Source organism: Chrysemys picta, chromosome 10 (assembly GCF_011386835.1).
Source record: "Chrysemys picta bellii isolate R12L10 chromosome 10, ASM1138683v2, whole genome shotgun sequence".
NCBI lineage: Eukaryota > Metazoa > Chordata > Testudines > Emydidae > Chrysemys > Chrysemys picta.
The window spans coordinates 58217638-58245544 of NC_088800.1; the positions used below are offsets into that span (position 1 = coordinate 58217638).

Below are 27907 nucleotides of genomic sequence, written 5' to 3' on the forward strand. Positions count from 1 at the left end.
CACGTGCCCCCCTGTAATCCTGTCCCAGCCAGTAGGATTCTTATGGCAGTGGACACACATGCTAGCATTTCTCCCTCTTAGCACAGTGTTTGGCTCTGTCTTCCTTTATGGAAGCCAGGAAGCTTCTGTCTGTCATCAGATTGCTACTCACTGGTGCTGATTATTAGCTTAGTGTCAGCATCTGTCACTGTCTCTCAGTTTAGCAACTCTTAATTAACAAAGTCCTAACATTGCTTCTGGGCCTCTTAAAGCCACAGCAAATGAACAGGGTTTTGGAGAAGAAAGTAACCTTGCCATTTGCCTTTCAAATCGCATCAGATGTGTTCAATGCTATTGTCAATGCCAGGCCAGAATGGGGCACTCTTAAAAGCACAGAACCTGGTTTTCAGAAGAGTTGCACGCACAAAATGTATGCCCACTCGTGCATCTAACGTGCAGGCAAATGCTGCAATTGCTCAGGCAACCTGGGTGATCACAGGCACAAACAGCAATTGTGCGGACCTGATTTGTGTGCACAATCGTAGTAGCTGCACGTGTACGTGAAACGTTCAGTTGTGTGCCCAACTCTTCAAATATTCAGAGGTGAAGAATTATCTAGGACTGAGATGCCTTGTGTAACTTTTTCTATGAGCTCCACAGACGAAATGGGATTCAAGATGTTGAGAGATTAAAAAGTCCGAAGAAGTGATATCCTAGAAACCCATAAAGGGCCTAAGCTACTTCCACTAGCGCTACACCCTAGTGGAGTTCCTCTGGATTTACATCATTGTCAGTAAGATCAGAATCTGGCCCACTGTCTTAACATGGACTATGCATGAACAGGAAATAATAGACCCCATTGTGAGCACAGCATGGTGTGACTTCGGGCAACATGCTCAAAATGCATAAGTCCTATTTTCAAAAGTGACTTGGGGACAGATTTTCAAAGGTATTTAGGCACCTAAGGCTATGTAGATAGGCACCTAATAGGTGTTTTAGAAGTGCCTGGGCACCTAACCTCTATTGATTTCAAAGGGAGTTAAGCACTGAGATGCTTTTGAAAATCCTGCTAGGCACCTAGGAGCATCTCTGGGCACCTAAATACCTTTGCACTTCTGGCCCCAAGCCACTTTTGAAAATGTGACCCTAGACATCGACTCGAATGAAGTTATTACTGGTCAGAAACCTCCTCAGACATAAAGGTGAGGGTCAGTCACTGCACAGCAGATGCACTTTGTGTTGTCATCTGACTGCTCCGAGATAAGTAATGCTGCTTGCTGACTTTCTCCTGCAGCTGCAAGTATTTCATAGCCAAGAAGAAACTGCCTCTACAGAGTCTCAAAATAGCACAAGTCCCCACTGCTGTGGGGAAAGTACTTATGGGTGAGGAGTGCGCCAAGGGAGGATGATAGGATATGCCTTTTGCAGCTCACCTAAGGGGAGTGTGGTTTTCCATTGCACGCCCAGGTTTGTTTGTGTGTACCCATCTAGCAGGTGAGGGAAAGCCCCTGCATTAGGTCTGTTTTAGAAGCAGTTTACAATATAGCCAATGACTTCATTTCCATGGAGCCTCTCAGTGCAAGGAGTTGATTAGATTAAGGGGAGGATTACGAGGCTCTGTGTTCCCAGCAATGCAAAGCAACATGCTATGCAGACACTCCCCAGGATTTCTGAACTGCCCCGTTCGGATGCACTGGGTGCCTGAAAGGCGATTGAAGATGTCAACCGCGTAAGCTCTTTCATTGTGTTTGACTCCTGGCAAAAATAACCGTGTGTCCTGTTCTAATGTAATAGTTCAAAGGGTTGGATTTAAATGCTTCTATAGGATTAATGTTGGCAGAATTCTTGGGGTTATAGATAGGGCCCTACCAAATTCACAGTCCATTTTCATAATTTTCATTGTGATAGCATTTTTAAAACCTTGACTTTCATGCTTTCAGGTATTTAACTCTTAAATTTCAGGGTGTTGTAACAAAATATAAATATGTATTTAAAAATGGGAAAATATAATCACGTAAAGCCCTTAAGACTCAGCAGTTGTCAAACTGGGGTGCCGACCCAAAAAGGGGTTGCAAAGCTATTGTAGAGGGATCACAGTATTGCCACCCTTACTTCTGTGCTGCCTTCAGAGCTGGGTGGCCGGAGAGCAGCGGCTGCAGGCCGGGTGCCCAGCTCTGAAGGCAGCGCTGTGTACGTTTGTATACTTTTACCATATAGTATAGGATACTTTTATAGTATGGGGTAAAAGTACCCAAAAAAATCAGATTTCATGGAGAGGACCAGATTTCACAGTTCATGACATATTTTTCATGGCTGTGAATTTGGTAGGGCCCTAGTTATAGATGGGCACTGGGAACCAGGACTCCTAGACCTGCCACTGAATCGCTGAGAGATCTTAGGCACATCACCTGGGCCAGATCCTGTTAGGGCTCCTTCCTTTGCTTATGTAGCACTTTACTCCACAAGGGGCCCCAGAAGAACTGATTCTCCACTTGCCTCCATCAGTGAAAACCAGAAATGACTCCAGTGAAGTCAGTGGAATGATACTGGTATAAAACCAGCATGAGTGAGTAAGGATCAGCCCACTAGACTTTGCTGGGGCCCTCAGTGGAGCAAAGTTACTGTTCATCATGGGCAAGCAGGTCAGAACCTGCTCCCATATCTCTGTGGGCTACAGATGGGCAATGGGGATAAAACATCTTCCCAACCACAAAGGGGCATTTTTGAGGGTTCATTAATTAATAATGGCTGTTAATAATGCCTAGCTCTTGGAGATGGAGCACTAGATGTGCTTTGAGATCCCAGGAGGAAGAGAAAAGCAAATGATCATCTTAGGATCTTATAATTCTGCGCTTTAATCATGAAAGGCTTGTACCGAGACTTACAGGCATGGTGGTTTGGTCGAAAGGTGCGTTGCACCATCTTGCCTGTCGGATGTCCATATTTTCTAACTAGTCCCAGTTATGAGTCTAAGAGGCTTTAAGCAATGTCTCCCACATCTCCCTTTACCGTCGACTCCACTGTCTGACTTCTCGCCCTGTGTTCATTCAGTTCATTCAGCCTGGGAAAGGGTGCTGAAAATCCCTCTGCAGTGATGAGGGAAATGGCGAGTTATTGGCTGTCTGGGCCTGCTAAGCAGGGGCGGCTCTATGTATTTTGCCACCCCAAGCATGGAGGTCCACGTGCCATGCAGATTCAGCAACATGCCTGCGGGAGGTCTGCTGATCCTGCGCCTTTGGTGTACCCGCCGCCGAATTGCAACCAAAACCGCGGGACCGGCGGACCTCCCGCAGGCATGCCACCAAAGGCAGCCTGACTACCGCCCTCACGGTAACCGGCACGCCATCCCCCTCAGCTTGCTGCCCCAGGCACACGCTTGGTGCACTGGTGCCCGGAGCCGCCCCTGCTGCTAAGATCCTGCAACAGGATGAGAGCACCAACAGAACGTGTATTAATGCAACTCCAAACAGGACAGACCAGATCCTCAGCTGGTGTGTAGATCAGCATAGCCCCATTGAGTTACACTGATTTGCACCAGCTTAGGATCTGGCCCTGTGGGCCCCTGCATGGCACACAAGGTGAGACAGAGAAGGTATACACAGCCCTTTCCACTTGCACAGGCATTTGAGCTCCTTGAGCCTGATTCTCCACTGCCGCTTGAATCATAATTTGCACCTGTGCAAAATGGACATAAGCTGCTATATTGTGGAGTGGCTGGATTTCATACCCACTCTGCCCAGGCATAGTGAAAGCACAAGGTGCGTGGCAGTTGAGAATCGCTGCCATAAAATAGAAGGGGCATGGCCATGTGGATTAGGGGAGTCGTCGCTGTCCTGCCTGCCAAGCATCTTGCTAGTGACATGGGGTGGCGATGAGCATGCCCTGCAAACTTTCCAAGGCCGTGGTAGCTGCCACTCCTTTGCATGCTTTCCCCTGGCAGCCCGGAGGCCTGCCCGCCGCAAGAAGAGTACCGTCAGCTACTGCCATCTTGGGCACAGCTCCAGAGTCTCTCCAAGCCACCGGCAAGACTTTTGATGCAACAATGCTGAGCAGAATCAGCCTGATCATCCGAGAGGCTTGGTGGCCAGTGAAGCTTTCTGGCTTGTGTGTCAGACCATTCACCAGGATGCTCTGGCTTGGCCATGTCAGGAAACCTGCAGGGGAAACCTTTTCGTGCTTCCCAAAGAGCGGCACTCAGGAGTCCTCTCTGACCACAGAGCCTTTGGGAAATGCAGCGATTCTTGGCGCTGGCCTGCTCTCTGCTGGAAATGCTCAGGCTTGTTTCATAACTACAACTGGAACAACAAATGGACGCAATGCTAATGAAAAGCAGATGTGGCATGCAGTCACCCTGGACAATGGGACTGTGCCATGCTTTGTTTGCTTGGCTTATATTTTTTTTATTAAGTTGGTGGCTGGATTGCTTTCTGTGGGGAGGTGGAGAAGAGGCTGTTGGTTTAGTGGTTGGAGCCTTGGTAAAGGAGGAGATCATGGCCTTTTTGGTTTGGGGTTAGACTGTTTTAAACAATTCAGAGAAGGGATGCACTGATCTGGTTTTTTGAAGCTGCAGCCACAGAGGGCTTAGGCTGGTGATACTCTGCTGGGCTCCCCCGCACTGCCTAAGAGTGAGTTTGAACAGTGAAACTAAACCCTCTCTACAGCTGAGATGTCCAGTCCGATTAGAGACCAGCCTCCCCTTGGTCTGATGGAACAGTGCATCCAGCGCATGGGCCAAGCATGGTGCCCCTTGCTGGATTGTTACTCAGCTCTTGGCTTCCATGGGAGTTGTCTATGAGGGTTGAGTGCCAGAGAGTTGCCTCCTGCAGAGAATCCCACAGGAGAGGGCTCAGGTCCCTGACTGATCCGTTCGGGGCAGGGTTCCCCCCCCCCCCCGCCAAGTGGAATGATCTGCAGGGCCCATCTCGAAATTGTATTGATCCCCCAATATGTGCTCCTATAGAGTTCCATGGACACCACCTGACTTTACCTGTCTCTAGTACCCCATCTTAATGGGGTTCCCACTTCAGAGGGAACTCTGGGGGTCAGGGAATACAGCCTCCATGGGGCTAATAGAGAGGCCAGCATGTCTCTCCTTCCCCCATGGCCAACTTCTCCTAAGGCAGGGCTGCCCATTCCCTACTCCCTGCCTGCCCAGACCTGATCCCTTTCCTAGAAAGCCTTTTGTGGGGTCTTGGGAAGTGGGGAGGCATGATGCTGTGATGCCATTTGTTCCCCATCCACATGGAAGAGGGGAGATCTGGGCACAGAGGGATGCCTTCCCATGTGGCTTTGGGGGAACAATCTGGCCCAGAATAAGGACCTCCCTATGCGGGGAATGGCAAAGTGATGTTCATTGAGTCTGGAATCCACCCCTTGTCTGGAACAGAAAGAGACTGCCTGGGCCTCGACAACATGTGCACACACTGCTGCTGTATAACAGAGAGGAAAACTACAGTACAAGCCAATGAGACAAGACCTCCCAAGGAGGATACAAGAGTTTTGACTAAGGAGCTGAGATACAAGGGACAGAAACTGCCCCTTTGGGGAGGAGCTGAATCACCATGGGGGCAAATTCTCCTCGCAGGTGGCCACTGAAGTGAGTGTAATGAGAGGACAATTTGTATGGTAATTTGTAAACGTTTTATTAGCCTTACAGGTGTTTTGTTAGAAGTACCTAGCAGAAGACAAGTACGGGAAGATTTTGTGAAGCTGCTGTTTGGAGCAGGTGAGAACATGTTTCCATGTGTTGTTGGCAGCTCTTTGCCACTCGATTCTCTGCTTCCTTCAAGCAAGCACCTTAGCAATACAATGGGTATTTGCAGACTGCAGTTTAAACTAGGGACCAGCTCCTTAGCTTCAGTGCAGATGCTCTGATTTACACCAGTTGAGGATCTGGCTCAGGGAAATCTAACAAAAACCTCCCACTGTTTGTAAGGTGAGTTTATGGTTGATCCCCTGACCCTAAAATCTTCCAGCCCCAAACTTGCAACAGAAAATGTTACAGGACAACGAATGGGGAAAACCACCTGAATTTTAATTAAACTTTAGATCTAACCTTTGGCCTAGTGTAAAGAATTTCATCTTATTTCTATACCTCTTACTCAACAAACCTACCCAGGTAGGTAAATATTGGTAAAGAAGTGCTAGTCGTGTATATAATTTACACTAGACCTGTTTCTCTGATAGCTTAGTCTTAGGAATAAAACATGACAACAGAATGATTTGTAAGGAGGTGAAGACTTGTTAAACATCATCTCTGCATCTTGTTTGCTCATCATGAGTCAGCTATGTATCTTTAGAGAATCAGAACAGAAGATGTAGCCTGATTGATTGCTGGTTCCTGCATCGTGGATGTATACAAGCACATGATTGGTGCAGCACTGGGATACACATCATTGTGGTTGTAAGATAGAACCTGAGAAGTCAGTTTTCTTTACCCTGTATTCTTTCCACACGTCATCAGTGAGATGGGTCTCCCACTTGGAGGAGTGATCTGCCAGATGAGTTTAGATATGCTGTACTGGAGTAAAGTCTTCATTGGAGAGTTCCAAAAGATGTCAGGAAATGTTTAGTGAAACTACAGCTGATTGGAAAAAGTTTGTTCCCTTCCTGGAAAAATTGGACAAAAACAAAGCACCTTCTTTTTTTGTTGAAAACTGAACATTTATTTTTGGATGACAACTGAAAAAAAATTAGTCTTTTCCATTTTCTGCCAAAAATTGAATAATTTTAAGGAAAGTGTATGCTGTACATGAAAATGTTCATTAACTAAAGATCCAATTTTCCACTGGGAGTAAAAAGAGTTTTGATGGAAAATTTGTGGATGAGCCCTAAGTGGAGGTTTGATCGTCTGAATGGAATGGCACGGGGGGACATAAAATCGCTCTAGATGCACAAGGATATAGGCGAGTGAGGGAGTTGGGGGATTGAAATGTAACCAGAGTGAACATCCAGCACTACAATACTAATGATTTGGAAATAAAGTTTGGAATAGATATTAAGCCCATCTGCTCCACAGCAGAAGGCAACTTATTGAGGGGGCTAGGAAGAAGTTTGTCCTATGGGCAGATTGTTACATAATTGTTGATGGCAGGTTATTTGTGCATTTTCCACCAGTGTGGCCTGTTGATCTGATCCAGCCTGGCAATCATTATGTTCCTACAGGTAGGTCTTTTGGATAAATGAGATTAGGATCCTGTAGAGCTAGTCATCATTGTTTGAAAAGTGTTCCTTTTTTCATTGGAAAACGGCCTTTGAGAACGTGGAGGCTGGCTCCTCTGAGAAGGGGTCCCAGAAGTTGGCAGACGCTACCTGGAGGAATTCTGCCCAGATACAGGGCCATCCCTAGTGAGGTGCGGGGCCTGGGGTGGAAGTGATGGATTCATCTCTTCCAGGACCAACCGCGTCGGCCAATCACACCGGCTCGTGAGGCTCCCCAAAGCGCGGGGCCTGGATTGGTCACCCCGATTAGCCCTGCCCAAGGGACAGCTCTGCCCAGACCCATGAGCTGGCAAGGGACTGAAAGTGGATGGACCCCATAGTTGTCCAGAACCCCACTCCTTCCTTGTCCATCTTGCTCCTCAGCACTGGAGACTGAAGTCTTCTATTTACCCTGGGCAGCAGCAGCAAGAAGTTAACCCCTGTTCGGCAGGGATCGCTTTACGGTGGAATGGAAGTTCCGTTTTCACGGTTCATTCGGCTTTTGGCTTTTCTCTTAAGACTGGCAACAGGCAGGCGAACTAGTGCCAAACAAAGTGGTGGGTCTCATGATGTGAACTGGATGCCTTTCACAAGGCCACTCCTCCTTGTAGGGTAACCATTTTGATTCCCTAGCATCTTGGCTGGATTAGAACTGGGAAAATCTCCCTATCTCATTACCAGTCCCCCAAGCCTTCCAGCCTAGTTCGAGATTTAAATCTAATATGCCATTTACTGCCATTTGGTAACATGAAAGGTCATTGGACTGTTCTCCTACTTTTACCTCCTCCCCACCCAATAACTTGGCTGTCACTTTGAGAGAGCACCATGTTTGTCTGACAAAGGATTCTACCACTTTTGGCTTTTGAAATTAACGGGACTGTTCCCACGCAAAAGATTATGTATGTGCAGGATCAGGGCCTGAATCTGCAACATGCTCACGTGCATCAAATCAATCCTTAATATTTTGCATGCCTATGAAGCAGTTTCAGCCGGCCTCCTAAGCTGATAAGAATTCTGTCTGCTGTTAGTTCCTTTGTATAATCACACAGGATTTTGAACCAAAGTGTTCTCATTTGACTGATGAAATGCCTGAAGTCCAGAGGTCAGGTATTTCTGGAATGTGCACATGTTCACACACTCTGATATGATCCTGCATTCCGGCTTTACACCTGATGACAGGTGCTGGGAAATCCCTTCAGGGGCTTTCATTATCTTCTTGAGTTTCCCTTTGCTTCCTCATTGCTCAAAATCTCATAGTGGAATATTCACATGGATGTCCTGCAGGTCGCTTTTGACCACATGTCAGCTCTGGGTTACAACTGAATGCAATCCAACAGAAATCAGAGCAGGCTGCTGCAGGTTGCTCTATCCATGGAAAGACTCCCACTGGGAATTGGATCCGACTTTATAGGGGATTTGTCCAAAAATCAAAAGGTTCTGGATTTTGGTGGGAAGACACTACAATTCAGTTTTAAATGACTCGGCATTATCCCCTGTGCTAGTTTCGACAGGTGTTGACAATCACTCCTGCAATCTTGATGTGTTACTACGTCTTCTCTTGTTATTATTACTGCTGCCCAATGGGGAGAAATCCCTCCCTTGACAGCTGGCTCACAAAAACAGGGGAAGTTTTAGCCATGGACAAAAGACTAGCCTTAAGAACGATGTATATGACTGATATCTCAGCACATGGCTACTTTTCATCACGCAGGCTGAAGCTGTGTGAAAGAGCGCCCGTTCCATTGAAAGTGTACAGGTCAAATTCAGCTCAAGCATAAGTGACAGTCTCTCTATTGACTTCAGTAGAATTACACTATTGGCTCTGTATTTAGCTACAGGAAGCACAGAATAGTTGCATTTACAACAGGGCTTTTTGATTTGGTTTCTATCCAGCCTATGATCCCATCGACTCCTACGCATGTGAGTAACTCTTCGGTGAAATTAAAATCTAGCACTGAGGCTCCCCAGGCTTCAGAGCCGAGCTCCAGACTGAGCCGCAGTCTCTACCCAGCTTCTTTTAGCACTCGGAGTGAGACTTGCAAGCCCAACGCTGTCAACCCGGCTGCAGAGACTTGCTGTCGCTCACTGTACAGATGTACCCTTCGAGGCCCTGGCTAAGGGACCTTGGGCTGTATGGGTGCTGTGCATGAGAAGAGGCATTCCCTGCCTTAAAGAGCTATCTATCTGAATAGACAAGTCAGACAATGGAAGTACTATTGTTCCTATTTTACAGATGGGAAAGCAAAGCCCTGAGGAATCAACTAACTTGCCCAACATCAGCTAGCTTGGTGCAAAGTTGGAGTCCTAGCCCAGTGTCTTAATCACAAGACCATCTCTCCACTCTGGGTCTCACTGCGAATATAATAAAGGAGGGGTGGGGTTTAGGTATTTACTTGCCCCACTTTTGTATGAGGTGGGGAGGGGAGGAATATTTCTAAGGGAAGTAATGGACCAAATCTTTTTCTTGTTCCTATCTAAAAGTTACTGAAGTAAAATACAACAGGTAAGAGCTAGCAGAGCACAGCAGCATCTTCCTTGGGAGGGACGCGCCCATGGATGACTGGGACTAAAGCGATAGCAAACTCCTGCATGTGGGTGTGAAGCTGGTGTCCAATGCATAGATAATTGTTGTTGTGTTTATGGAGAAAGGTGGCTAGGAGCCTGCGGGGAAGGACAAGGAGATGACGGCCAAGGAGTGGAAGGAATGATGCACCAGGAATGGTCAGGTGTTTGGACACACGGGGTCCGTGTGGGTTTCTGCTAGCCATAGACAGGCATGCTGCTAAATGTCTTGCTATGAGAGAGGAGTTTTTCAGCACCCGTGAATGGACACGCTCCATTGAGCCAGGGTGTCCAGTTCATCTTGTGCTCACCGAATGGGGGTTAGATAATCATGGCTGCTACTGCCCTTTCCATTGCGCTGCCCAATTAGTACGTCAAAGCGAAGGGAGTGACTCCGCCTGAGCAATAGCAAGAGCAGATAAGGTTTGACACGCGGACTTGGTGACAGGGCGTCTTTCTTGTTTTGGGACGGATTCCCATCATGCAGCGTCCTCCACAGCCCAGGTGTGTTGTACCTGGACCTTCTTCCCCACAAGTGGGGGAGGCAGGCAGAACTAGCCACACTTTCAGTAACTTCAAATGGAGTATTGGTGCCCTTTTGGAAGGGGTCAGCTCTACATCCAATACTGGAACTTGAGCCATCCCATTGTGGCCTTGGCCATGGCTGGGACTAGTGCCAGAAGGCTCTGTGTTACTGTAACGCTCATCTGTCCAATACCAATAGCACCCGTTGCATTTGAGTTTCTTCATTATGGTTCCCGACACCCATTCGTTTAAGCAGCTCTCTTCCTAGCTGGCTATCCCTTAGCTCCCTCTTCTGCAATACCATTTCCACTTCCATGCTGAAGCCCCTGGTATTATGGGGCATGTAGTCTGATGCATGCGGTCCACACTACGCCACTTACAACTCCTTGGGGTCCTCCACACTGTAGAAGCTGCAGATTCAAATTGTGATTAGCCAGTGCACAGTGGGCTACTGACTTCACGTGTCTGATATCATCAGGCCTGATTCTCTTCTCACATTGGGGTAAATCGTGAGTCACTATCAATGGAACTAGTCAATGGAATTCTCCTGGCATAAAAGTAGCGTAAGTGAGAGCAGAATCAGCCCCTTTCTGGTGACTCTTTCAATACCTACAGTACCTGGGGGGTTTGCTACAGCTCTGCATGGTTTTATTATCTGAGCAGGTGAAAGGATTTCACTATGAAGACATCCAGGGTCTAATTCTCTGGCATAACCTCACTGAAGTCAATGCATTGGATTCATCCCATATCCACAAATTTAACACATCTGGCCTGACAGATGTTTCTGAGCAGGCTTCACTGTATCAGATAAAATCCTCTCTGTATAATGGGCTAAATTCTGCACTGACTTACGCCCCCCACAAACCCTGCTGGAGTCAATGGCCAGATTCTCCTCTCACGTGCACGTTTGATGCTGATGTAACCACTGATTTCATTGGAGTTACTCCTGACTTACACAGGCATGAGAGAGACATGACTCAGACCCCTTGATTTCAATGGGATTTGTACAGGATGTCAGTTGGTGCAGACTTGCGCTCAAGATCTGTAGTGCTGACAATTTATCTCAATCCTGACTTCATTAACTGCCACGATCTTTTCCTTTCACGTGGAGGCTCCATCATCCTCATCCTCCATCTGTCTTCAGCAAGAGAAGATGTTTCCCCAGTCCAAGGAGGCTGTTCACAAGTTTACAAAACAAATGTGGTGCCATTACCTTTAGTTCTCTGGTTGAGCTCTAAAGAGTTAAGTCAAAGGAACTGAACTGTGTTGAAAAATGAAGTGGGGAGTATTTGACATCCATGAGCGAGATCTTTTTTATCAATTGGAAGGACTTCCCGGGATCTTTTCCGTTGTCTTCAATGGGGAAGCACTTAAGGCCAAGGAGTTGCACTAGTGTAAGTGAGAGCAGAATCTAAATGTAACCCACTAGCGTGTGTGTGTGTGTGTGTGTGTGTGTACCCGGCCCTCTGAGTCTGAGCCACAGATGATACGTGTCTCTTCCCACCCCAGTTAAACAATCTGGCTTTTGAACTCAAGCTGTAAAAAGTGTAGAACTCCCTGGTGTCAGCCAAGCCGGAGGTTAGCACTCCAGAAGGCACTACCTTGCCAGTGGCTCGCTCTTCTGGCTAGTTGTTATCTGCAAGAAATACTCAGATGGGTACTGGCTTCTTTTTGAAATTGTGTTTAGCTATTTCTTACTTGTATTACAGTCATGCCTAGAAGCCTCAGTCAGTGGCCTCGTGCCTAGTCCATTGGACTGGGATGGAGGTTCTATTCCTACCTCTGCCATTGGCCTGCTGGGTGACCTAGAGCAAGTTACCGCGACGCTCTGTGCCTCAGTTTCCCCATCTGTAAAATGGGGCTAATGATACTGACCTCCTTTTGTAAAGTGCTTTGAGATCCACTGATGAAAAACCCTATGTAAGAGGTAGGTGGTGGTGTCATTAAAATGAAAGTTGGGGCTCTATTGTGCTAGAGAATGTGCTATTATTTAACACTCAAACCCCTGCAGCCTGAAAGAAAGGGATGGGGCTAGGTTCTGATCTTATTTCTGCTGCTGTAAATGCAGAGTAGTGCCACTGGGCTCAGAAGAGTTACTCCACACTTACACTAGGGTAACTGAAATAGGAGTTGGGCCCAGAGCCTAACACAGGCCTGGGAGTCAGAAACTCCGAGATGCTGTTTTTTCATTCTCATAGTGACTCCCATTGTGTCCTTGAGCAAGTCACTTAACCTGTCCTCCCTTGGTTTCCTCATCTCTGTCATGGGGATGATGATATTTCCCCACCTTGGAAGCATTCTGAGGATTAATTACTGCAGATGGTGTTTGTGAGTTGTTATCTATATGTACTAAAACAGTGTTTGGTCCACATTCCAGCCTAATGACTGTAGCACTCCTCTAGGCAAGTAGAGACACTTGAAAGTCCAGCACCTGCTCAGAGCCAGTTCTCCAGAATGCTGTACAGACGGGGCCCTGTGTCTGAGGTGATTGTGTGGGCACATAATTCCCTTAGTTTTTCAGCTTGGGTAATTGATCAATAGAATCTAAGGTTTCATTAAAAAAAAAAGTGTCCACCCTTTCTGGGTGGGAAGGTAACCTTCCAAGTGTAAAGCAATGCACTGGCATCTACCTGAGTCTAAAGACTGCCCAAAGCAATAGTTCTGAGTGAGGGGGTTGATGCTCCCATTCAGCCTGATGTGTCGTTAACTCTGAAACCTACATCCACCCTGATTGAATTGGCCCTGTCAACACTGGTTCTCCACTTGCGAAGTAACTCCCTGTTCTCCATGTGTCAGTATATAATGCCTGCATCTGTAACTTTCACTCTATGCATCTGAAGAAGTGAGGTTTTTACCCACGAAAGCTTATGCCCAAATAACTCTGTTAGTCTTTAAGGTGCCACCAGACTCCTTGTTGTTTTTGTAGATACAGACTAACACGGCTACCCCCTGATATCTGAAATCTAACGGTGACTGTTTAAATGTCAGTATCATTCAGCAGGCTCATCAAGCTGTTGCACTGAGTGGCAGGTATTGGGATGGGGTGCAGCAGGCAGCTAGCTGTTAGCTGCTCTCAAGATTTGCCAGGGAGGGGAATGAGGAATTCAGACTCCCCCATTTAAAGTCACCTCCACCCTCCCTAATGCCAAAAGCCTCAACTTCGTCCCAAGGGCCAAAATCTAATGTGAAGTCCTTGCTGTCCTGAGTTCTGTAACTCCAACTATTCCCTGCCACATCAACCATGGCACAGAGTAAAATGAATTAAATTCAAAAATAAAGGGCAAGGGATAGTGCCTCAGCTGTGCAGGGCAGAGGAGGTGGAAGGGGGATGGTGGTGTGTAATTCAGGGGTCTCTCCTTGCAGGCCAGTGTGCCAACCCAGTACACAGGGCCTTTCATAAAGATAAGATCCAGTGGGCAAAAGGTTTGATCCAATGCCCAGTGTAGTCAATGGGAGTCTTTCTAATAACATCAGTGAATATTGGATTGGATTCTATATCCTGTCTTCTGTTACATGCGTGCAATGCCATTGATTTCAATAGGACTGCACCCAGGCAGCAGAGCAGGATTTAGCCTAGTGAGCGTAAGCAGCCCAGTTCTGGTTTCCCTTCATTTTTTTACCATGAGAAACTCTGCTTTGAGCAACAAACGGTTCATGTGTCCACATCACATCAGCATTGCACACAGGCGGCCTAAATCAGGCCTCGTTTATACAGAGCTCACCTGCAGCGTGCCGGCCGGGCAGGCGAAGTGCTGTGCAGAGAGACGTGTGGAACAATGAACAATTACTCCAATCCACTTCATTCCGGAACTTAGTGCAATTTAAAATTGTGACCAGCCCGAGAGGCCAGAGCAGGGCTGGGGCACGCCGGTAAAGCAGCGGGAGGAAGCCAGCGCTATGGAGACCCTTGTTATAGCTGTTTATTGGATCTGGTAGAGCCAGAGCCTGGCATAACTTCACTGGCCCGCTGCTGATTTATAGCAGCCGAGGATCTGGACTGGCATCTCTAGGCCCACCAGTCGAGCACTAAACTTCACTTAACCAAACAGCAATCACTGTCTTTGGAGTGAGCCAGTGCCGTACTGCCCCTCGCACCATCACTAGTTTGGTTAAAATCATGAGATTTTAAACAGCTCGGAATTCCTTTTATTTGGCTTGTGAGCCTCCAGGGCACGGTTGAAGCATGCCTCTTCACCCCTTGAAGGCTAGACACTTACAGTGGGGCCCTGGGCCCCGACAAGGACTCCTAAGCCCTTCTGTAATACCAATAATAATTGTTATATCAAAGCTGCGATTCCTGTGTCATCACTTGACTCCACGAGCTGCGGTTCTTAGGTGGAAAACCCCCCACAGCATGAGACTGGTGCTAAAACCCTGCGAGTTGGCACGATACGTCTGCGCTTCATCCACAGAGCCAGGGCAGTTTAGCCTCGCCCAGCCTTCCCTCTGCTGCGTGTGTCTGTCCAAAGTATTCCCAGCAGGAGATCCAGCATCCCGCTTTCTGGGTCCAGGCCCTCCTCTCCCCATTGACATCCAGCAGAGGTGAGGATGCCCAGCAGACCACAGGAGGCAGCTCTCCTGATCAGGCCCGATATACACCTACACCGAATACTTAAGGGGCCAAGTTTGCAGGGTCAAATGTCTCCATTTTCAGTGCCTGGGTAACGTCCATGATGAGCGTAGAGGGCCGTCTTGTTTTGGATTGCCTGAATGCTAAGTTAGCGTGTGTGTGTGTGTGTATATCTTTCAAGCCCCATTTGGGAGGAGATGCTGTTTGACAGTGGGAGAGACCACCAAAGCTGACCCCAAACATCCATAGGTATTTTTGGCTCCCCTGCAAAGCCCTGCTTCCCTACTAGTGTTCCCAGGGGGAAGTGCAAGCCAAAAGGAGCTGGTGCTGGTGCAGGTTAATTCCCAGGCAGGGTTCAGAGATGGCTCATGGATAGGGTGACCAGATGTCCTGTTTTTAAAGGGACAGTCCCGTTTTGGGAGATGTTTTTTTTATATTGGTGCTTATTATCCCCCACCCCCGTCCCGTTTCTTCACAGTTGCTATCTGGTAACCCTACTCATGGAGGCACTCCCAGCTGGCAGTTAATTGTGCAGCTGAGCCTATTTAAGTGTAACACTTTAAAGGAAAAGAGTGCTACTCTCCTATGAGAATAATGTAAGGGCTGCTGATCATAGGGCAGAAAGGGCTGGCGTGACCTAGGAGCTCCTCTGGATTGGGTTGCACCCCTTGGCTTTCCTCTTTGCAGCACTGCCTGGAATGAATGTTCAGCTAGAGACTTTTACCAAGGGGTTGCCAGTTCAGGTTAAACCAGAGTCCCTGCATTACACCCCATCTGAAGAGAGGGTGATTTGGGTTCAAACCTGAGCCTCTTAACCCCTGTCATTCCCCACCCAATACCTCTGGCCTTGCAGAGGGATAATAGCTAGCTATTGATAATGTATTTAACGCCCAGTATTGGTGCTAACTGGGTCAGAGCTTTTCTCTCGTTCGTAGGAGACACTTCTGTATCTCATCGTCTCTGCAACTTGCTCATGGGCTGAAGAGAGACTGAATCCTTGGTTTTCCTTTACCGAAGGAAGATCTCTTTTGTGAAGCAGCAATGAGTGAGTGAGCTGGGTGAGTTCAGTGGGTAGCAGTTAGATACAAGCTGCAGGCCTGGGCAAGTAGCTCAACGATCAAAATCTAAACCTGGGCAAAAGGCAGAGTGCCCTGCCAGGTAGTGTGAGTGGGTAATGGTGAGCCAGGAGATGGGGGTGTAACGGAACCAGGGGTAAAACAAGAACCAATCAGAATCTTCCCCTACAACTTGAACTGAATTTTCAAAAGTTTGAAAAAGTTTAATTTAGCTTCCACCCGCCTCCCCCTCCCCCAAAAATCATTTTCCTGGCTCTTCACTTCATAGCTTTGATCTAGCTCAGCATATCAGAAGCCTCAAAATACAGCAAGACAGCCCGTTTCTCCCCAACTTCCTGGCTGATTAGGAGTACCAAAAACACTGATTCTCATAAGACAACGTCATCCTCTGTTGATTTCCAGGCCAGGTTTGCCTACCCAAGAGGTCTGGCTAGTTTGGAGAAGCTGCCACACAAGAGTCAAACTTCTCTGCTTTGCTGAATCAATTGTAAATTCTGAACCTTCTGTAAACCATCCATCCCTAGTTTTAGTTTGCAAGCTCAGATTGTGTCTGGAGGCTGGAGAAAGTCCAGGTTTCCTTCTCCTTGCTACAATGAATCATTCAGCCTTCACAGCAGCCTAACCTTGGCTCTTGGGAATTTTAGCATCGTTTCCATTGTGCATGGAGAAACACTGGAACTCTATTTAACCCTGTTCCTCTTCAGCCTTCTACAGCTTTAACACATTTGCTTGTTTATAATCTGAGAGATAAAAAATGGGGAAAAATCCCAAAGCCATTATGCAGGCAAAATTGGCCTTGAAGTCCATGGATTCTGAAGGAGTAAAGATACCTTAGGATCTAGCCTTTATCATATTTTGTCCTTGGCAAGAGAACTTAACTCGCTGCATGCTGACCCCATTACGAGCTAAAAGAAGAGGTACTTTGTCAAGTGTAGGGTTAATTGCAATAGAAAGGGAAAAAAATATCACCTTGCTTCCCTCAACCACGGAAGCAGCAATCAACCTAGGAAAACTCAAGAGGAATTTAATGCCACTGTTGGTCAGCTCACTGACTGTGACTGAGTTCTACTATCTTGCCATCCCTCTAAACAACACTGTCTTTCCATTTAAGTCCATCTCCTGTCCCTCAGGCAGGTCGTCTTTTCCTTTATAGATCCACTCTGCCTAGCCCTGCTGTCCAACAAGCTCTTTCTTGGTGTACTCAATACATTACATGAGCAGTATCTTCCCCTCTGAGGTTGCATAATATATTCAGGAGAATAATAAAATCACCAGAGAGAGGTTGTATTTAATTTGCAGTTCCAAAGCTGCATCACGTCCCCTGCTAATATCTCTGCTGCTGGGTGTCACTTAAGGACCTCTTATCAAAATAGTGGCTTCCTTTCTGAGTGCAATTTCCACACACATTTCTCTACCCCTAGTTCAGCTATCAGTGCAAATCTGGTTCTTTCCACCTCTAATTACCTGCCCGTGGAGGCAAATCAGGATAAGTAGAGGTGCAAGTACTCTGATTTGCACCTGCAGTTCATTTTTGCTGGTGTAAACTCCCCCCAAAGGCCCTTTGGAAATGTTAACCCCTAGCACCCCATTCGCTTGCTTGGCTCAGTCTTGATTCCTTTTTTCATCTGGATATTCTAACTTAGCACCTGGCTAGCTGTGGCCTTCTGGCTTGCCAGGCCTGTGGGAGCACGGCGTAACTCAAGCTGCCAAGAGGGTGTTTTTCAGCTGGTTCCTTCCCTCTCATTTTGAAGTGGGTGTGTTTGAGTTAATGAAGGAGACCGAATATAACACAAACACAGAGGGCCTTTCCAAGTCTCCACCCTAGATGCCTCTCCATAACCGAGCCTTTAGAAAAGAAACCAACTCACACAGATGACAGGCTTGTTGGATCTCACCAGGGTTCTATCAAAGGCACGTGTCAGGGAAACCTTTAACAATTCCAAGAACAGCAACACAACAGAAGAGTTTCCATTCAACTTTGCAGAGGAATCGGGCCAACTTCTCTTTCAGTTTTCTCTGGGGGTTTGTTAGGAGTGATCAGGAATGACATCCTCCATTAGCATGGAAATTCTGAGTGTGCCCAGGGATGCAGGAGGTGGGGGAGATAAGAGGTTCCTCTGAGTTCCAGAAGGAGCTCCAGATTAGAGGGAGGGTGTATGGAGAAAAGAGAGAGATCATTGTTAGCAAAGGGGGGGATGCTGGGGGAGAAGGTCCTGGAGCTGGGAGCAGAGGGTGGAGCTGATTGTGGAGTGGAGGGTGGCAAGGATCCTACACCAGGGAATATTAGAAGGTGGTGGGGATCCTAGCTGGGGACGGAGTGGAATAATAGAGTGGAGGCAGGGTTGGGTCCTGGCAGATGTAATTCACCTGTTGCCCCCAAATCAACATTCCCAAAGAGGCTTGCCCCACAGCAGTGGGCCTGATTATCACAGAGGATGGGACAAACTCTGTAACTGCTGGGGATCATGGCACAAGGGCTGAGTAACTCAAAAAAGGACTGAGAGGGGGATAGATTAGCTAACAAGACCTCATGGAGGAAAGAGCCTGGGATACAAACCAAGCAAGCTGCTCTGTAATGGGGTGGCAGGTGCTTTGTGCCATCTATTCTCATGGATAAACTGTTTCCACCACTATCTGGATGGCTGACGATGGGTGTCAGCAACAGGTTGGCTCTTTACCCTAGACAGAGCTTTGCTCTCCAAGGGTACATTTGCCTGCCCACTGTAGAGACTAGATAATCCATCCACGGGCCTGTGTACCACAGGGTTTCAGTATGTACTAACAGACACAGTTCATTGCTAATAGGTGCTTCTAGCCCAGGACGTGGGCCTGTCCTGCCCGGCCCCAAAGCTCCTGGCCCAGGAGGCTTGCCCCCGGCCCCTCCTCCGCTGTTCCCCCTCACCCGCAGCCTCAGCTCGGTCGCTCCGCCACTGGCGCAATGCTCTGGGTGGTGGGGCTGTGAGCTCCTGGGGCAGCGCAATTGCAGAGCCCGGCCTGACCCGGTGCTCTGCTGCGTGGTGGCGGCGGCGGCGGAGGCAGCGTGGCCTGGATCCAGCCGGGCGGCGCAGCTGTAGCGCCACCAGCCACCAGTGCTCCAGGCAGCGCGGGAAGGGGGCAGGGAGCAGGGGGGTTGGATAGAGGGCAGGGGAGTTTGGGGTGGTGGTCAGGGGGAGGGGGTGTGGATAGGGGTCGGGGGGAAACAGGGGGTTGAATGGGGGCAGGGGTCCCAGGGGGGCAGTCAGGAAGGAGGGGTTGTTGGATTGGGTAGTGGGGGGCAGTTGGGGGCAGGGGTTCCGGGGGAAGTCAGGGGACAGGGAGAAGGGGTGGTTGGATGGGGAAGGGGTCCCGGGAGGGCTGTCAGGAATTAGAGGAGGGGTTGGATGGGGTGGCGGGGGTCTGGGGGCAGTCAGGGGACAGGGAGCGGGGGTGTGTGTGGATGGGACAGGGGTCCCAGAGGGGCCGTCAGGGAACAGGGGGGGTTGGATGGGGCAGGAGTCCAGGGGGTGGGCAGATAGGAGATGGGGGCCGGGCCACAAACCCCTCCCTAACTGGCCCGCCATACAATTTACAAAACCCGATGAGGCCCTCGGGCCAAAAAGTTTGCCCACCCCTGTTCTAGCCAGACTCTCTGCCAACGGATTAGGGCCTGATCCTGTGAAGTGCAGAACACCTTCAGCTCCTATTGAAATCAATGGGTGTTAGAGGGCAGTCAGCCCCTCACAGGATCAAACCCTTTAAACTTCCCCATGGGAGCCACCAAACGTTTGCAGCATTTGCCCTGGTAGCACTGTGCAGCGTTCTAATAGCCCGGCCTCTGGATTTCCCTTGCCCGCTGGCCAGAGCTGGCACAGCGCCCAGTGGGTGTCTCCTTTTGGCACCGGTCCCCTGTGCATAGAATATATTACTTCTTGTTTATCAAATCAGCGTGGGTTGATGTTTTAAGCTGGACACATCGAGACATGTTCTTCTGCCTTGGAATTGGCCCTTTCAGGGAGACGTAAATAAGGTGCATGGCAGCATTGCGGGAAGGAAGGGGAGACACGGAGGTATGGCCACACCCTGGAGAGATTAAATTCTGGAATGTGCCGACAATCCCAACAAGCACTATTTTGAAAAGCAGGGAAGCCAAAGGAAACAGCAGCACCAGTTCTACTATCCTAACACTGTGCATCCCCAGAAAAGCTGCATGCAAAGTAATGCTCTCTTGGCTGTGCGTCTGTGGTCTTTGCACCTCTGCTAGCACCTGCTCGCCGGGCTCTTGCTCTGAAGCCTGGCTACAGATCGGCTTGGTTCTACTCTCTCCAAGGATCACATAGGAATTGCTAACTGTTACCTTTCCACTTTATAATCTGCATCTTCCCAGCTCAAGGAGAGCCTGACTTCTACAGGCTGCAATGGCTGGCAATGCCAGTAGCCTAGTATGAAGGAACACAGAGTACTCACCTCTTCTTCTGTGCCGAGGGGCTGTATTTCCCTTTGTTTCTTTTCCTGAAGAGAGAGTTCATCGTGATTTCCCTGGTGCTAGCAGCTGCCTCAGTGCAAAATGCTGGCTGCCAGCTCCTTCCCCAGCTGGCTAAAGGAGGTTGCTGCTAGATCCTTCAGGTACAGTGCACTTTTTGGGAAGGAAGGAACAGGGAAACTTGCAGCTGCCTCCAGTCCTGCTCTGTCACTACTCCAGGGGTGAGTTCTCCCACTAAACTGGGTAGGGCTCTCCCAGAGAAGGTGGTGCTTACCTACCACACATGTCACTGACACAGGCGGAGCTACATGCAATTCCCCAGTCTGCTTTTGCCTGGAGCAGAGCAGAGGTTACTAAACGTGATGATGAGCAATATAAATCTCTGCGTGTGTGTGTGAGTGAAGGTCAGGGCTTACTACAGCCACTAGCAGGAATTAAGCATTCCAGTCTATTGCCATCCTGTTGTTAACAGAGGCAGGGAATGACTATAGATCAAGCCCCCAGAATGTGCCTCCCAAAACAAGTGGAGATTAGAGCTGTGTAACTGATTATTTTTCAGTTCCCTGGCAATTCTGAAAAATTTGGAAAATGGGCTTTGTTTGCCAGGAGCTGGGAATGGGCAACAGGGGATGGCTCACTTGATGATTACCTGTTCTGTACATTCCCTCTGAAGCACCTGGCATTGGCCAGTGTCGGAAGAAAGGATACTGGGCTAGAGGGCCCTTTGGTCTGACCCAGTGTGGCCGTTCTTATGTTCTTAATAAGTTGTAGGTTGAGTGCAATGTTTCACTCAACCCAAAACTAAACACTTCATGCTGATTTTGAGTTTTTTAAAACCTTTATAAAATAAAATCTAAGGAAACGTCAAAATAACAAGTTGTTTTCAACTGAAAAATGGAGGAAATTGATAACGGAGTCTTGTTTCCACAAAATGGAGTGTATGTATAATTAAGCAATTGGGAGCAACTGTTCTATCTGGATTTTGCTGCCATGTGAGATTAAACAAATGAATACAGGATTGTGTAGCCCTAATCAGGGCCGAATCCAACACAGGTTAGGTCCCAAGGGCAAGTCAGTGCAGGATTGGGGTACTGATCCTGATTCTCCACTTGTACTGTAACTCCACTGATATCAGGGCAGTTCATCCAGGCATGCACCAGTGCACAGGAGATCAGAAATAGGCCCATTCCCTGTGCACTGTGTGGGATTCATGTGTTCGAACTGGTCAGGAGTGGTGCTTGATAGGCAGATCAGTCTATTGGTTAGAGCAGGGATGGGGCCTGCTCTCAGTGATGTCACCCATTTGATGCAGAATGTGACTGTGGGCAAATTGGTAACGGCTATGTTTTCCACAGAGGCAAGGGATTTGTTCACTGTCTCTGTTCTTGGGTATGAGCCCCAGACAGAGACAACTTCTGAGAGGCGCTGAACATCCACAGCGCCCATTGAGTTCAATTGGAGTTGCAGGTGCCTAGTTCCGCTGAAGATCAGGCCAAAGTGGTGGCAAGTTAAGCACCCAACAGGAGTAGCTTGTCTGAGAATACTGTCCTTACCCTGTCTGTTCCTCATGGCCTGTCTCTGGATGGGGACAATGATCCCGATCTACCACACTAAGAAGCTGAGAGGCTTCATTCACTAAGGGTACATCTGCACAGCAAAACCCCCCAAACCGCACAGCAGCAAGGCTTGGAGCCCGGGTCTGCAGACTCAGGCTTGTGGGGCTTGCATTAGGGTACCAAAAACTGCCGTGTAGACACCCGGAGAATGGATTTCAGAGCCCAAGCTCCAGCCTGAGCTGGAACATCTACATGGCTATTTTTAGCACCGTAGCATGAGCCTGACCCAGGTTCTGAGCCTTGCTGCTGTGAGGTTGGGTTTTTTGCTGTATAGACGTACCTAAAGGGCCTGATTTTCATTCGCACTTGGGCCCCTTTACATCAATTGGGCAGCGCAAAGAGGGGTAATAGAAATGAGACTCTGGCCTTAATGTCTCCAATTCTGTTCTATTCAGGTTCTCCTACCACCCTTGCCCTAGCATCTGAGTGCCAGGAAAGGGCTGGGGGCCCCGTGGCTGAAAGCTGCTACAGAAGTTCATGGCAGCAGCCCTAGTGTCACATTCCTCATCAAACTTTCAAGGAGATTCTTCTAGGACCTGAAAGAGTCCGCTCCTTCTCCCCAGCATTGCCAATCATTCACGGCTGCTAGAGCTGCCAAACGCGGCCCATGCATTCTCCCCCCCATACGGCTCAGGGAGAGGTAGGATAATGAATGACTCTGACAGGCCAAAGGACACTGGGTTGTTTAGCTATAGGCTCATTTGTCAGCAGGAAAACATGAGCTCCAAAGAACTGCCTGTTGTTCTGAATTAAATTCAGATCCTTTTAAGAGAGCCCCATGGTTCCTCCAGGGTGCAGGCGTGCTGATGGGTGTATGTATGCTGTACCTATGGCCTCTTTTAACACTCCTGTTAATTAATAATTTTAAATCACCTTGGCTGTGTAACCTTGTGTGGAGGAAACACTTGGCATGCACTCCCTGCGCTGACCAACGCTGGAAAAATGCAGGCCTTGGCAGCCTCAGGACTGTCCCATGGCTGCCCTCCCCATGTGCAAGGTGGGGGACTGTGCCCCATAGGGCTGTGCATAGAGTCTGAGTGGTCTATCACGCCACTGCAGTATCTGAGCACCTCACAGTCTTTCATGTGGCCATCCTCCCAACGCCCTTATGTGCTATTGTCCATGGAATACAGATGGGGCGCTGAGTCACAGAGAGACTAAGTGACTTGCCCAAGGTCACAGAGCAAGTCTGTAGTGGAGCAAGGACTCAAACCCATCCCTCCCAAGTCCTAGGCTAGTGCCCTAAACACTGGACCTCTTGCCTCTCTATGCACAGCTCTCTCCCCTCTTACATGAAAGGGAGCGTCAACTAATTCCATTGCACCATTTCCCCTTCTTCTCCAGACCTCAGAGAGCCCTGCAAGGGACCCTGGGATCTGCATAGGCACGAGACCGGGAAAGGGGGTGTATGAAGGAGATGTGTCTAAATTTCCTAGTCTGCAGTGAAACACTCAACCAAGGTATTTACTGCATTATTGCAAACTGCTGCATTTTGGGGTTACTCCACAGTAACCACATGCTAAACCCAGGGGCAACCAGCTATCTAGTATCACACCATGACAGGCCTCTCTCCTGGTACTGTGAAAAGTGACTTGTGCCACCACACTGGAGGCAACTGGCTTGTGAACTACCACTAAGAGTGGCTATAGATAGGTACCAGTGGTAGTGCCTGGTGTAGAAGGGATAAGGAAACCGGCTCTGCCAGCTCTATTGAGCAGCTAACTAGGACTTGAACATATTGGATGGGGATGCTCCCATATACCTGTTCTATGTGGCTAAGTCTTTATTTCCACATCTGGAGGCACCAGGAATCTACATATGTAAATAGGGTAACAGTATATGAGCAGGTGTGTTAAAGACAGATTCATGTGGGTTTGCTTATAATAAATAATACTTCTCACTTCTACAATATCTTCCATCAGAGGAGCTCGGAGCACTTCCCAGAGAAATCTTAGTCTCACCAGACCTGTGAGGAAGGTAACCGTTACTTCCATTTTCCAGATGGGGAAACTGAGTCACTGAGCAGTAATGGGCCCAAGCCTCTAAGTCTTTTGCTGATTTCAGTGGAAGTTAGGAGCCTAAGTACCTGTGAGGATCTGGGCCGAAGTCACTTGACCATGGCCTGCCAGGCAGTCTGTGGGAGAGGTGGGAATGCAGGTCTCCTGCCAGTGCTTTAACCTCCCCTTAACATTAACACAGGGATGAGAAAGGACAGGGTAAATGCTGAGGCTGGGGGCCTGTGACAATTTACACCAGCTGAGGATCTGCCTCTCAATCTTTCCTCCTGTAATACACAGCATTGACTCCATTGCTAGTGCTCGATTAACAAATAATCAGCAGCAATACTGACAAGTGAAATGAGCATGCCAGAAGCTGGTTTAATGAACACAGAGCTCCTGCTCGTCCTTTTCCAGGGCCCCTAGTCTGTGATCTGTGGTGCATCTATCCCATTCCATATTGGCTGCCAGTGACAGAGTGAGGCTCGCACATGTAGCTAGCTAGAGAGAGAACTATTTCATTAGCCAGCATTTTGCAATGAAAGAGGGGATTTGAGGTGCTAACGGGAGGTGACGTCACTCCCCTACCTGGAGGGGAACCGAACAAATAGTGTGAGGTGCTGCCAAGCTAGCGATAGGGGTGGAAAGGAAAGAAATCATCCCCAGGGTGGAGAGGAGGAGGAGGAAGAAGAGGAAACTAGAGCCAGCAACATGGGATGCAGAGAATGAAGCTAACTGAAAAGGGGGAGAAGGAGTCATGGGCGGCGGGTATTGGGTATCATAGGCTGAGCCTACCCAAACAGCCAGGTGGGGCCCCACCCACCCTCTGCTCCCAGTTCCCCTCCTGCTTCCCGCTCTGCAGGTGTCTCTTTCCCTGTGCTATGTCCCCACCTAGGGCTGCACTGCCTCCTTTCCTGGCGCTGCAGAGGTTGGGGCCGCGCTGCCTGCCCTCCTGGAACTGGGGCCGCGCTGCCTGGCCACCCGGCTCTGGGGCTGGGGGCGCTAGCCTGGGGTGAGGGCCAGCTGCCACAGTGTGGGGGGGTCTGGGCTCCGGTGGTGTGTGTGGAAGGGGCGGGGCCTTGGGCTGAAGGGGCGGGGTTGGGGACTAGCCTCCCCAAGCCAGTGGTTCACCCGCGGGCCATGAGTGTGTGTAACACACTACAAATCTTTGGGCCCAATCCATAGAGGTGCTGCGTGACAGCTATAAGGAGAGTTGAGGGTGCTCAGTGAATTGCAGCCTCAGGCTCTTTGTGGGGAGGGGAGCAAATCTAACCAGCCAAACCTACCGCAGGCAAATGATCCATTTGGACTGGACCAGGCAATATACAGTATATGGGAATCCTCTCTCAGCAAGTTTTGTACAGCTCAGGGAGGATCTTCTTCTGGCAGGACAGGGCAAACCAGAGACCACAGGCCTGAAGATTGAGAAGCATGAAGGCAGAACAAACAAGGGAGATTTTCTGGGCCCACAGAGTTCATTGCCCGACTCTGACTTGCCATCTTTCACACCTGAAAACATCACAATTGATTTCTGACTAGTACCAAGGCAGCAGGGGACCTTAGTGACAGTTAATGTATTACAGCCTTGTAAATTAATAATGCTTTGCTTTCCTGTAGCAATATGTGAATCAAACCTAACAATTGTCTCAAGCTCCCACGCCTGCATCCTCAATGGAGAAACAGTTGTCGTTTGGCATGCTAGGAATTTCCAGTGCTGGGGAGTGTTTCCAGGGTGGTTATGCAAATCAAGAGTTCTATTTGTAAGAAAGCCACAAACCCACTTTCCACACCTCCCCGGGTGCCACCCCACACCCTCAGCCTGCTAACATCTGAGCAGAGGGACTGAGTGCAAGAGATGGAAACTGGTCTTGTTCATTTCAGTGGCTTGGTGTGTGCAACAGGACATGGCCCTGGGGATGGCCTTACCACGCAGGAGACCCCAGTCTGCTGGAGGGTTGGTCATGCTTTGGATGGCTTCCATGACTTACCAAGTTCATGCAGACTGCATAGCTCTCAAAGGCACAGAGCTCCAAGCAATGGCTTGTGGTTTTTGTGTTAAGCAGTGTATAGCAAAGTGATGTCTTATGCTTATGTTTGGGCCCTTCACTCCGTGGGTCAGTGGCTTAGTACCAGTGCTATGGCATAGGTAGACAGGAGTCAGAGATGCTTTTGTTCCTCTGTGGGCTAATGTGCACTAGGGATGTGAACAAATAAGGATTATGGTGTTGCCTATGACTTGGTGGGACTCAGTGACGTGCACACGAGTTTTGGAGCAGCCTTAGGGATCTGACTCCTGGCCTACTGGAGCTCCAGAATGCTGTGGGAGAAAAATAGTGTCTCATTGCGTACAAGCACCTGATGGTCAATACAGTGATGCAACCTTGGGGATGGCTTCTCTCCCTCACTCCCTGTTGCTGGATCAGCCCCATGTTCCCAGGCACATGGGATCAGGGGCTCAGAATTAAAATGGTGGTCTCCAGGCTGGAGAGGAAGGGGATCGTCAAGCTCAGACATGGTGAAAAAAACCCAGAGGCCTGGTTCGGATGTTGGGGAAACCCCTCAGCGAGAGAGAACCATTGCAAATCACAAGATGCTGCCTGGGCTTGAAGGCTGAGTCAAAGCAGACCATGACATCTAGTTTTATATGGGTCCGATTCATCCCTGATGTACCTTAGGTCAATGAATTGACACCAGGGATGAATTTCATCTAAAGGGCCGGGGATTACACTGTGTCAGTTCAGAGTAACGAAATGGAAGTCAGTAGAGTTATTCTGGATCCACAGTGGTGTAAATAAGATCAGAATTTGGCTCTGAACGTTCAGTCATTGAAGCTCAGGAAAACTTCATAACCCCTTTGTCGAATCTATTCCTCCTATGCTGGCTCCACAGTATCCAATATCCGCACTGGCCAACTATGTTCCATACCTTCATTCCATTGCTGCCTCTTGCTACTGGCCCAACCATCGAACGTACCACAGCATCTTAGAACTGAGCTCTTATTCCTAGATCCTCATTTCAGCAGGGACAACTCCAGCTCGATGCTGACTGCAGTTACAGATTTCCCTTTAAGGCTACCAGCGTCAATTTTTATTCTAAATGGATTTAGTTATAGACAATCCTCTGAGGGATAATTCTTCATCCAATCATCCCCGCGCTGTTAAATCTCTATGGACGTCTCTTGCTGTGCTTCCAACCCCAGCACAGAGCTCACAGTTCGTCCCTCCTCTAAACCTTCAGATGATGAGTGCTCGGCTCATTCTCCTCAGCCTACTTGGTGCGGCATTTCCATGGGTTTCTGGACTCTCCAGCTGAGGTCAAAGGACTCTGAGATCAAAAGAAAGTGGAGACCCTGAAGAGGTCCAAGTGACCATGTTCTAATCACTTTGCAAGCAGGTAAGATGGAAAATGGACTAGTGTTGCAATGGGATGTTAGCATAGGGATGATGGGCACAGCCAGAGCACCTGTGACAGTGATAAACATGTAAGGGATAGGCTCCGATTCTGCTGTAAAACCGGGCCTTTTTATGCCATGGAGATGATAGCTGGTGAAAATGGTCCTTGGAGAATGCCCTCAGGACAGGGGGCTCTTGAGCTAGCATAGAGATGGCATAACAGCTCTGCGCCAATCCCCCGCAGTCCCTAGCATAGGGACATGGCTGGGGGAGAGAGTTGACCAGAGCACTCTGGCTAGTCTGGGCCAGTAGAGTAGTGCGCAGAGGGCCATTCAAAGCTGACATAGAGGAAGCCCGAGGGACTGCTCTAACTTGTACTGGGGACCAGGCAGACCCTGAGCCAGGCCTGGAATTAGGAAGACAAAAAGGTGTCCTGAAGCCACCTTAGCCCTCTCTTTTCACCTTCTTGGGCTGTCTCCCCCCAGGAATACAGCTGGCTCTTTGCAGAAGCTCTGTGGTCACCTTGAGCCC

The 27907-nt window shown here is 48.8% G+C and overlaps 1 protein-coding gene across 1 annotated transcript in view; it reads right to left on the reverse strand.

The window, feature by feature from the left end:
- PPL (periplakin) overlaps positions 1-20652 on the reverse strand; it is a 59390-nt gene extending 38738 nt beyond the window's left edge. Inside the window, exon 1 of the mRNA XM_005295261.4 lies at positions 20356-20652. Coding sequence (XP_005295318.2) covers positions 20356-20417 — 62 coding nt within the window. The 5' untranslated portion in view covers positions 20418-20652. The remainder of the gene's footprint in view (positions 1-20355) is intronic.
- Between the last annotated feature and the right edge of the window lie 7255 nt (positions 20653-27907).